Source organism: Colletes latitarsis, chromosome 2, assembly GCF_051014445.1.
Source record: "Colletes latitarsis isolate SP2378_abdomen chromosome 2, iyColLati1, whole genome shotgun sequence".
NCBI lineage: Eukaryota > Metazoa > Arthropoda > Insecta > Hymenoptera > Colletidae > Colletes > Colletes latitarsis.
The window spans coordinates 15,979,586-15,992,040 of NC_135135.1; the positions used below are offsets into that span (position 1 = coordinate 15,979,586).

At 34.6% G+C, this 12,455-nt stretch overlaps 2 protein-coding genes across 7 annotated transcripts; one reads left to right on the forward strand and one right to left on the reverse strand.

Moving 5' to 3' along the window:
- The first annotated feature begins 1,435 nt into the window (after positions 1-1,435).
- LOC143347205 (uncharacterized) lies at positions 1,436-7,025 on the forward strand. The gene is made up of 7 exons (XM_076776205.1): positions 1,436-2,174; positions 2,885-3,517; positions 3,657-4,801; positions 4,883-4,950; positions 5,019-5,217; positions 5,301-5,543; positions 5,605-7,025. The coding sequence occupies exons 1-7, from the start codon at positions 1,598-1,600 to the stop codon at positions 6,646-6,648; spliced, it is 3,909 nt and encodes a 1,302-aa protein (XP_076632320.1). The 5' UTR covers positions 1,436-1,597; the 3' UTR covers positions 6,649-7,025.
- Positions 7,026-7,685: 660 nt separating this feature from the next.
- On the reverse strand, positions 7,686-12,400 carry LOC143347181 (glutathione S-transferase theta-1). Of its 6 annotated transcripts, XM_076776153.1 has the most exons (6): positions 12,265-12,365; positions 11,700-12,025; positions 10,484-10,790; positions 9,805-9,955; positions 9,286-9,466; positions 7,686-8,981 (listed from the first exon to the last, which is right to left on the reverse strand). In XM_076776153.1, exons 3-6 carry the CDS (start codon positions 10,681-10,683, stop codon positions 8,824-8,826), a joined length of 690 nt encoding a protein of 229 aa, XP_076632268.1. In that variant the 5' UTR covers positions 10,684-10,790; positions 11,700-12,025; positions 12,265-12,365; the 3' UTR covers positions 7,686-8,823. The 6 variants fall into 6 exon arrangements, with proteins under 6 accessions (XP_076632268.1, XP_076632276.1, XP_076632286.1 ...); XM_076776161.1 differs by lacking the exon at positions 11,700-12,025 and having other exon boundaries at positions 12,265-12,400; XM_076776171.1 differs by lacking the exon at positions 12,265-12,365 and having other exon boundaries at positions 11,836-12,139.
- Positions 12,401-12,455: the final 55 nt, after the last annotated feature.

The window sequence follows — 12,455 nt, forward strand, 5'->3', positions numbered from 1 at the left end:
GTTTCTGGCTTCACTTTTCGCGCGTCAGCGTCTCGATCCGCTTTGTGGCGCGTGTCAACCGAAACAGTTTAATTTTTATCGTCATATATAATTTATATAATTATTTTTTTACGAGTTCTCACCAAATTAGTACCTTTTTTACAAAATACTGATCGCAAATCATGCATACAATCATTTTACATCGAATACCATTATTTATTTCGTTTTTTTTTGCGTTCAGGAATCAAAGATTTGTGAAATTCTATAAGCTTTGAAAATTGCCTCGTAAGACTCCCAGGAAATAATTTTGAATTGCACGGAACGCGCTAGTTTTTCAATCTCTAGTTCTATTTTGATTCTCTGGTTACGGAAGAGATATTTGTATATGTTAGTTTTCTTTTTGCAATTGATAATTTATTGTTTTGCGAGTGAAAACAGTGGAATCCAATGATAAAGTTTGATGACTGGTATTAACAGTGAAAAAATTAAGAAGCACGTGCTTGTGAATAAAATGTACAATCTTAATGATTTATTAAATATCTGACAATCGTGTGACAGATTTTTGGTGAACTCGGTGAATGTAAAAAAGTTAATTGTGTTTAATAAACAAGTTTTAAAAAAATCGTTAAAAAAATCGAAAATGAACAAGTATATGGCACGATAAAAAAGAACGAAGTGTATAGTAATACTGAAACGAATGAACAGAATCAATTAAAAAATTTAACAAACATGTTAATGTCAACAGTATATTATTTAGACAAATTTATATACCTCGAAAACTATGTTTTAGTTCACTTTATATTTTTTCGGGATAAAAATCGAAGTATTCTAGTTTAAATAATGTCGAGGTAAATACTAAAAGAAACAGAAAAAATTATAAATTAAAATAATTTCAAGCTGCTTAGATTTCTTACAAAGTCCGATATTGTTTACTATCTTGAAATGAATTTGCATACTTTTTCTAACGTTTTGTAACCACGTTTTTACATTTTACAATTAGGAAAATGTAGTTATTTTAATGCATAATTAAAGATAGTTTGAATCATTCAATTCCTCAGATCTAGCTTCTTTAGAATTCCTCAAAATTTTAAAGGATGGTATTATGGAAAAACTTCTCATTGTCAGGCAATTATTTGTTTCAAAACAATGGCTTATTTATTGTTTAGTGAAAACTTCATTCAGATCGAAATATAATCTTACCAAAAAATAAAGATGTTAGTAGCTTTGAAAATTATTTCATTTAATAAATGAATAAAATGATTAAAATTCTTATTGCAGCGGAGTGAAATTTTGATATAATTCTTATAAGTGTTTCCAACAACTTAAAAATTATGTTCGAAATATTGTAATAAATTGTCAAATTATATAAGTTTAGTATGCAAAAAAACACCAATCCGTAATTGTATTTTTTTTCTTCTCACATTTCTTTCTAATTAGATTCAACTTAACTAATAAATTACTTTTCTATTTCTTATATCTTCCTACAAAGTACCTTTCCCCAAAAAACAAGCCTCAATTATTTATTCGGCGTCGGCTTAAATCGATACCGTATTCTAGTCCAAATCCAAAACTGCCTGTAAATAATAAACTACGAAATTGCCAACCTCTATGTTAAAAAATGAAAGAACGCGATGGCTGCCAATCGATCGACTCGTCGAAAAAGCACAAAGGAAGGTCGAAAAAGTATAAATCGCCGCCCAGATCGTTCGACCCGAATTGCTGGCCGAAAGTAATAATATCTCGTGACAACAGAATTTGCAAAATAGCCGATGAATCTTCGGGAACTAGTTCTACGTTCCTCGAGGCACAGTCGAGTAAACTGCAAGCTAAAACAGAAAAAGAAGAAGCTGGCTGCGATGTGCAACACTTGTGCTGCGAGGAAAGCTACGCGAATTTTGAGGAGGAACAGAGCGTCTGTTTGATCAGCAGCTCTAGCGAGATCCAGGAAGATTCGGAAACGTGCGAAACCACGACAAAAAACGAAAAGGATTCGAAGAATGTTGATGAACCAGTTCTCGATTGTTCGATTTCCGAAACGATCGACCAGGATAGACCCATCTTCGTCGACCTGACAGCCGACGAGAAGAACACGTGGAAGCAAACTATTCTGAAGCGGTTTAGCGACGTGAACACTTTGACCAGAGCGAATCAAGAAGAAACCGGAAACGAGAAATGCTCTGGAGTCGTCGCCTTGGGTACGGAATTTATAGAATAATTTTTTTTATTTATTATAGTCAATATTTTAATGAGTCATTAGGTCATCCCATAAATTCGTGCCGTTCGTTCTTCTTGTTAAGAGGTAAGGTATTTTTGTAAATACTAACATCAATAATTATAGAGATTTGGAGAAAAATGGGGGTAGTATTGAAACTCGAAGTACGGTCACGCTAACTTATGGAATAAATTAGCTCCTAAGTGGTACAATATATTTAAAAATAATAGCAGCCTTTATTTTATGCATTTATATAATATATAATGAATTGAAGAAGAACTGATAGAGCAATATAACAAAATTAATGAGAAAGACTGTTTTATGTTAAAAAACTTATGTGATATACCAAAAGGATATAGAGTCCTTAAACATTGAAATAAGTTATCAGTCTTGTAACGAGTAAAGGTTTCCTCTATAAAATCGATAAGCGGGCATCTGCCATTAATACGAAATTATTTATTCTAAGTTTCATCCAACTCACTAACCGTGATAAAATATTGTAAAGTAATAGATAACAGTCATTTCTGCTGATAGGGGTTTTTTTAGATACGAGCTATTAAGGTTTAATAATAATAGTTAAACTCTGTATTCTGTTATTAAACGTACAACGAATCGAAGATGATAGAAGAATCCAGACCTAACTCAAACTCAGTGTGGCTAGTATTTACTAATTATGAATTACTGAAATTCCAGAGTCTCGAATTATGATAGCAGATAGTTCCAGTAAAGTAAATTACAAAGGACCTGCTAGCTTGGCAACTGCCTTACGAGATCGCAGGCCATGTTTTATACCGGTGCAACCGAATCATTCTTTGCCAATTCGTCCAGCTCCGCCTGCACCTACAAGATCCTTCCGCGTGGACTGTTCATCCCTGTTGGTCGTATCCAAGCCCATAAACTTGGACGTCGTTGAAGTGGAGCCAGTGAAATCAATCAGTATATCTAACGAAGAGGTTCTGAAAAACGCAGACATAAATCTAGACGAGCAAGACTCTATAAAAGAGTCTGCGAGCTCCCTGAGCTACGTCATTCCCCAAATTTCTAGCGTGGAAAGCCTTCGTGGGCCAAAGAGGAAATTCAACGACAACGTGGAGCACGAGAACACGAAGAAGAAAAGATCGCAGGAAGCGGATTCTAGTCAGAACAGAGAGGAATGCGTCGAGAGCTCTATCAAGGAATTTTTAAAGAATTTCTGTGGGTCCAAGGAGACAGGAGGACCACAGAACTTGTGTGGGGACAAGTGTGCTAAAATGGTGTCGACGACTAAGGAAGACAATGGCAGCAAAGTGGTGCCCCCGTTAAGACTGAAGAAAGTTCTTCGTACAGGTAATCTCGACGATAATAAATAATGCTTTCTATTGAATTTTGCATAATTGATAGTAGTTTTAAGTTTCGTATTGATGTATTTTTTAAGGATACAAAATATTTTAATTAACCACCGAAAACATTCTATTGTTAATAACAGAGGCGGATAAATATAGCAATTCCCAGATCACTACGGGATCGGAACAGGAAACGAACTACAGAATCATCACAGGCTCCACGCCTCGGCCACAATCGAACCCGGTTCCCAGCACATGGTCCGAAATGCTCTGCGAAAAGGAAACGAATCCCGCGTCTTTGAAAACGGACAGCTACAAGTTGAAATACCGAAGAAACAGACTGAAGCAAAAGCTTCGCGAACTACGCAACAAGGCTCAAGAGTTAGCCAAGCAAATGGCGAACGACACCAGCTACCAACAGAACACCAGATTGAGACAGGTGATGAATCGCTACGAAAAACAGATCGAAAACTTGTCTAAGTTGCACAGCAAATTATCCATAGCCATTCCGGCCTCGAGCGAAGTGATTAACGTAAACGACAACGGTGCATGTCCAACCGATGACAAATACCTTTTCGTGAACCTGAACGAGGAGAGAGAAGAACCATTAAAAAACAACTTTTTAGATTCGTCGCCTGAACCGCCTAAGTTGTCGCCGCGATCGCCGTTGAATTATGAAACTGTACAGCTCGGGGAGATCAGCAACAGTCCTCCGATCCTACCAAGAGTCTGTCTCCCCGACTCGATCGACGAAGATCTAGATCTACAAGTCTCGGAAACGAAAATCTGGCCGATAATCGGGGACTCGATGGAACCCACGGTTTCCACCATTCAGTGCAATTCCATGGAGGAAGCTCCTGCGGATCTCAAGGAGTGCGTGCAAACGAGGCAACAGAATAGTACGAACAACGTTCACGTAGAAGATTTCGATAATGGGTCCTTAAATCGTACGGAAAAAGTAATTCGATTTTTTGAGGATGATCGTATGAGCGTGGAGAAGAAAGAAGAAGGTAATAAATTGGTGGACGAGATTCCAGATCCTCCGATGGTCCAGAAATCGGAGAAAATTAAGTGTCTCGGATTCTCCGACCAGATCACTGGCATAAGTTCTGTTGCAAGCGGTTTGCAAGCGGCTGCGAGCGTTTCAGCCAGCAATATGTTCGAATCAACGCCCGCCGAGCAACTTACTTCGTCGAGGGAGCGTGTCCCGCAACATAACTCCTACGTATCCAGTAGGAGCAATGTTATGTTCACAAAAGTCAGCGAAACCGGTCAAAATATGCAAAAGGTTCGTTGATAAATGAAGATATTGAATTTTTGTTCCGACACGCGTGATCTTGATGTTTGATTGGAGATTGTTTTGATTCAGGTTACATCGAGCTCGAATCAATTGATCCAAACCGATTCCATAGGGACATCGAAACAGGAACACGTCACGTAAGTTCAAAAATTCCCCCGCACTTTCCTAGCGAGACTTTTATACGTGACCTATGCACCAACGACAGATCGCAACAAAATTGCAAAGGAGAAAAATTGTCGAACGATCTTGCGCAAAGGAGCGGCAGCAGTAATTCGATAACCGAACAATTTCCAACTCTCGGTAACTGGGTGGCACGAATGTCGAAGAAGCAAACTTTGAAGCCCAAATCTAAATTACAAACCATGGGAAACGATTCTTTTGCATCGACGGAGAACGCTTCCCGTGTAAGAGGAACTTATTTCGTATATGGAATTATTATTATTCTTTTATTTCTATTTACGTGCAACGCATTATTGTGTGACGACAGATTCCCGGGCCCGAAATGCAAAAGATAAGTGGTCCCAGTGCGACTGACAATATATTGAACAACACTCCTCAATGCAACACGGACAGATGGCAATATTACCAACCGCAACAACGACGACAACAATTACTACAACATGTTGCTGGGTCCGTAACTCTTTCTCAACCAGTTCCATCGGTACCGCCTTTGCGTCCCAACATCTATTCGCCACTCCCTATGAATCAATTTTACCCAAACAATTATGCTGTAAGTAACACTTATCGCATTCGTAAAACCACGAACTAAATTAATGCTTCAACGATTACAGATCGACCCCTACAACGGTGTTGCTCTAAGCTATCATCCAGCAATGTATCCTTACGGTACCTATCCGTATCACTCTCGACTACATCCAAGTTTCTTACCAGGATACAATTTTCCGATGCAAGAAGGTCTGCGGCCGCTACAACACGCGGACAAACGTTTTCCACCCATGCAGGAGCCAATGATAAAGTATCCATCTCCAACTACGAGCAACCTACAACATCCAAACAACTTGAGTTTCGATCGTTTACGAGGAAGATCTACTAACAACGCTAACACGGGCTATCTACCGCCCCTTTTTTTACCATCGCCATCTTTACCCGCGTCGCAACAGACTCTACTGCGAGTACCCTTGAGTGGACATTCGATGAATAGCCAGTATTCTCAGAACAGGATGATTCCGGACGTGGTAGCGGCCGCGGCTGCCGCAGCTGTTGTTGCGGCAGCTTCCTTCGACAGGCAACGCGACACGATAACATCCAACCGAGCAAACAACGACGCGTTGCAAACTTCTGGTCTGACAAACGTTATAGAGTCACCGCTCGTGGCAAACGATAATAAGCCAGTCATTAACCGAGATGCGACCAATCACACGCAAGACGTTAGTTTGAGCGAAGAAGGCCAGGAGAACAACGTCAAGTATCAACAGATGCAAAACTTTCTATTCGATCGATTATCGCTCGTCAAAGCCGCCGATAATTTTGCACAAACAAACCCTGTTGTTGCCAACGAAGCCCAGGTAATGCCGTCCATCGACTCGACGACGCCGTATCGGGTGGCTTTGGTACCCTCCCACGCACAATTGTCGAAGACCACACCGGGGAACCCGCTTAGGAATTGCAAGACGCCGCATCTCGGTAAGGTGAACCGTAGCCCTAACAGCTTGCACAATCTTTCGTGCTCCAATTGCGGAGTCATCGGGCCAAAATTTAAGTGTCTCGGATGCGAGATGATTTTTTACTGTGATGAACGGTGCCAAGAAAAGCATTGGGGTGTTCATATGCAATGGTGTCCGAAAAAAATGCCAAAACTGAAGAAAGTCACTTGAAACTGACCTTAGGTCGCTGGTATTTTTATCCGAAACGCATCTGATTTTGTTTCGAACGTATCACGAGAAATGTTGCCATTTTAAGGGGGCATTCCCGTTTTTCGATATGAAAATATCTATTTTAGATATTTTAGAAAATAGGAATTACTTGCTAGCCACTTTATGGAACGTGAGCTATTATGTTTTCGGTGAAAATTGGCTTGGTAACACTGATCGAGAGTGTAAAAGTTCGATAAATTTTATTGGAATATGCAAAGAACATGTAAAAATAGCAAATGAAAAATTTTTTTAGAATATAGGAAATTTTTGGGGAGAACTAACCTTGATTTTTCGAAATGTATTATCGTATACTGATGCATTTCCACCGAACGAGGGAGCAAAAAACTGGTACAGTGAGTCCTCGATGAAAGTCGCAAAGTTGAATCTGTTCGGAAAATATTAAAGAAACATAGAGTAGGGTCATACACGTTGAAAAATAAACAATTGTGATAGATAAAAAAAATTGTTAACGTACTCTTAAACTTAAAATGATAAATGTACAAATTTGTATTTTTTTTGTTGACTGGTGTAAACGGTGGAGATGAGTCCAAAACTTTTATCGAGATAAGAGTTCGAACTTTTAACGCGAAGTTACTCTACATTCCATTTTCTCTTGGAATAATATTACCTAATGCAACTTAATTGACAAATGAATATAAAATAACAGACTTCGTATTTACGTTTTGCTTTGCTTAAAAGTTTGTTCTTTAACAGTGAATGTATCTGAGTACATAAGTGTTCATATTTTTGATATGCTTATTCATTTGTGTCTACACAATTTAAACGTATCTACAAATATAAGCAAAGACTATATCTCTGCAACTATGAGTAGATGAAGGCAAACGTAGATAAACGCTAGTAAATGTGAATTCCATACTCTGGTCTGACTTTTCAACCGGAGCAAGAATTATAATGATAATTAATAATACTTGGCGATAGAATAGGTAATTCATATCAATTTAAACATTTAATTAATTCGCTTTTGTTTGCTCATTTAGTGGAAACGCACTAAAATGTGATGCAATCAATGATGTGATAATCTTGTGCCTCGTTTTTTAAACCTTATTGTAGTCCCATTATTGGCGTTTACTCAAAGAGTGCCTATACATATATGTATATTTTTATAAAAATTTGATCACACGATGTATTGTATACTCGACAAGAAGCTGTTAATTGATATTTGAAAATTCATTCGTACAGACTGTCTCGTCTAAACTGTTGCGGACAGACCCCCAATATTTCCTCCTAAAAAACAGTCTGTAACAAAGTTAAACATGCACAAAATTGTCTTTGATACTTTGAATGTCTCTATATCATTGTTTGATGTTCGAATAAGTAGTAGTTTTAGATTACTTTTAAATGACAATTCTTTAAATACTTACAAAATATGTGTTCATTGAAAAATATTGTTCCATGCACGAATACTTCTAATATGCCAAATTTTATATTCTTTGTACATGATTACTTTTGTTACCAAATTTTTAATTATTGTACACAACATTTACAATTGATTGAATAGTTAGAGGTAAAATTATTACTCATATTTTTAGAGTATTTTAACTATATACTTTTTTATTGAAGAAAAAATATATTTATAAAAAATATATAATCATAGTCGTTGCAAACAAATGACGAAGTAAAATCGTACGATTTATGCAACGATGATAAAAATGTATATTTATATAACATCCCACGCGATTAAAATATTACTTTGTATTATGCTTTAATAAAACATGAAAGTAGATAGCCATGTAATGATATGCATCAAAGCTATGCAAGTGTACATTACAAAATTACGTAATAAATGTATACACAGCTTTAAATGCATAACACCAACAAAAAAAAAACGATTAAACGTGTAAACACATCCTGTATGTACCTGAAACGTAGCAAATGATTTATGATAAAGGATTTGTTAGAATCCTTTGAATTCCTTGGAGGAATTTCTTTCAAGATTTTTGTTTTAATTTATTTCAATCAATCGAATAGAAAAATAATTCCTCCTAGGTTAAATACGCGAGATTTCTAAACATTTCAATAAACTGTCTTCTCTGCATTCAAGATGTAGAAAAGATTTGAACAATGCTTGCGATATTGTAATCCATTTGTATATGTAAATCAAAAAATTCAAAATTATTAAAATTTGCTTTTCAATGTGCTTTCTGTTGTCTTATTTACTAACTTATACAGAAACACATGAGCATCTTGATAATGAGGACTCGTTTCCTCCGCGACCCTTTTCATCCAAGCAGTTAGGCGTGGCCTACCTTCCCAGGGATTATAACCACCTACACCTACATAAAAATTCAAATTTGTTAAACACGTTTCATTACAATTGTCGAAAAGGCGAATTAACTATTTGAGTTCTAATAAACGTCAAGTACTTTCCCTAATTTTATGGTAACTCCAAACTCTTCGATCTTGAATTTTTTTTCTTCGCGCGAAGAAAATATTTCTTACACGCCACAAACACAGAAGTACGATCAAATAATAAATTTCAGAGATATTTAACAGTGGATAAATTTTGTTTGTAGTTGTTTAATTTATTATAACATCAATATCTGGTAAAATATATTTCCCTACTATACGATTACTTACGGACTTGTTCTATTTCACACGAGCCGACAAGGTCGGCGATACTGATCTTAGAACCGACTAAAAATGGCGTATTTTGTAACCAAACATTCTCCAAAAGATCGAGATTATCGTTTAAACGCTCTTTGTATGACATTATTTTTTCAGGCTTTGCCGGTTCGCCAGTTAACATTGGCGTCAAAAACTAGAATTGAAATATAACATCTAGTTAACAATGTACGGGGGGGAAAACGGGATAAACCAATGATTTACAAATTGGAACCGCAATTCCCAAAGTGGGGCGTTTTACTATTCAGAAAAGCACAAAGCTAAGCGTTTAATATAGAAAAATATGTATAAATTAAACGTTTCTTCGTATTAATACATCGATTAGCTTTGACTACTGAAGAAGTATATTTTTTTTGTATGATGATTCCGAAATGAGAAACAAAATACCGAAAATCACCCTTAATTAAAGTGAACTGCGAAACATGATCAGTTTGACTTGAAATGACCCACGTACATTGTAAAATATTTTAATACCTGTTGTAAAAAATACGAAGCACAAAACAGCCTTGTATTAAGATGTTGCCATTCAAGGTATTCATCAACCTTAGCCTGGGCTTTTGAATCCTTAGGATACCAATGATCATCTATATTAAATTCTCTGCAGATATATCTGAATATGGCAATGCTATATGAAATGTAATAAATATTTGAGTTAATAAAGTATTTACGAATATTAAATTCTTACGAAGACTCAAATTTTTATTATCTCATTTATATTTAAAATATCCTAATAAGTTTTGAATAATAAGATTTTTGCTTTACAAGTTGCAAAAGATGCAGTACAAATGTATTTCGTAAATTACGAAATACTTCGAGAAACGATTTAAATAAATATTATAAGAAGGACTATACATATATTTGTAGAAAAGAATTGTCAAAAAAATGATTTTTTTTTCAAGTATCAGATGAAATTATACATATATATAGTTCTTCAGAAACGATATAACATTTATTTAAAAAAACAAACAAAAGGGACGATTCGGATAATACGGGTAGTTTCTTTCCTATATAACAAAGGTTATGTTGATTAAATACAGTAATGTTTTTACGTTAATATCAACAAACAATCGTACAAAGTTTTATTTTTCAAATATGAATTATAATTTGTTTTTCTTCATTTTATACGTTCTGCATAATTTAAATATAACTATACCTTTCAATCATATTAAAACCATTGTGTGTGATGGCAGGAACTTTTTTAAATGGATGGATCTTTTGATAGTCTGCATTATGCTGTTCCATTTTACCCAAATTTATTTTTTTACTTTCAAACGGTATGTTGTTAACTTTTAAAAATATATATAAAGCTCTACATGGTTGTGATAACAAATCATAATACAATTTCAGAGTCATGTTTTTTGGTAATGTATTGAATGTGCAAAGTTCACTAAATATATATTAGAAAACGAATTGGAAAGTTAACTAATCTGGGTATTTTTTATTAAGTAATAAATAAAATCCTGGAAATAAAATATAATTTAAAACACAAATAGAAAATAAAATTACAAAAAAATTGTCCATAGAAAATCAGAATTTGGTCATGATTGATGGAATAAAAAGTCCATGGAGCATTAATGTATGATTGGATACAATTGGGAATTGGACAATTTTACCTTCCTTTATTGATATTTTAAATATGTAGAAATATACTACTACAAAGTGTCCTATTATGCCCTTCCACAACATATCATGTACTTAACAGAAAATTTTGATTAATCAACCTCTACTATGTTTCCTTATTCACCTTCTATTTATGTTGTATGTATTCAAAAGGAAATCAAAATATGCACAGTGAAAACTATACAATTTAGAATCCTATATAAACTTCATAATATTATTACAAATGAAATATCTCCCACTTCTAGAATGAGTTTCCATTTGTTGCAATGATTATACTAGGTATACATTGTTTAAACAATACTAATAAATTGAGTATACTATCATAAACTATCCAAACTAAACCTAATCCTAGGATTCATTTATTATATAAAAACAACATAACAACATAGTATCAATCAAGTAATTCTAATTGAAATCACATCTACACCTACGTTATATTAGGTTAGGTTTTCATTGATTTTAAAACGATCATATCTCAATCCATTGTTGAGTTTGATAAAAAATAATTACATATTTGGACTCAACGCAACAAATTATATAAAACAACACGGAATTGGGGAATTCCAAAAGTATATTTTTCGATTTAGCCAATTTGACTGTACTATATACATATATATAAAATATACAGCAAAAACATGAGTTTACGGAACAATCCAATATTTAATTTTTGTTTTAATAGCAATTGCTCTTAAAAAAAGAACATAGAAAGTACACTAAATTTAATATTTTAATCATGTTGGGAGTCCTACCTAAAAATTTATATTTCTTCGTTACCATTAAATACTTGTATGAACAAAATATTATTTATATTCCGTATAAATTGTATAAATTGTCACACATAATCACTATTTATCGGATATAGGTTTAACACTTCTAATAACTTACGAAGAGATAATCTTCACCTTCAGTAGTTTTATGCCACTTGAACTGCACACATTAGTCGGAATTCAATGTGTAATGCATATGTATATTCACACTTAGGCCAAATCATAGTAGTGTTATTCATTTGTTACGACACGGCAATTAGTTCAGTGTTCTTCCTACGATTTAATTTGCATCTAATCTATCCCTAAATCTTTGTTACGAAAGTTTTTTTTTACGGATATGGTGGTTAAACATTACATATTAATTCATTTTATAAAGTAGCGTGTCGTCGAACAAAATGTCTAACTTTCAACTGCATTACTTGATTTCAATGAAATGACACAAGTTATGTGTCATATTTTTATTAATCCAGACTCATAAGTATCATAATTTTAATTTAATTTTACATTCAATCAAAAGACATTATAAAAAATAATGTTATAATCTTACTTTCAATAGATCTAGCTTCCTTTATCACGTCTGGATGCCTTTACCAATTTGCACGGATCCTGGTAGATCCTAGATTGGAATTCGAATATCTCACAATGATAACGATTTATCTTTTCAAGATCGCGAGAATTCACGGCAGAAAAGATGACGGAATTTATATTTTGCATCCAAATGGCGGTAAAGTTCGTTCA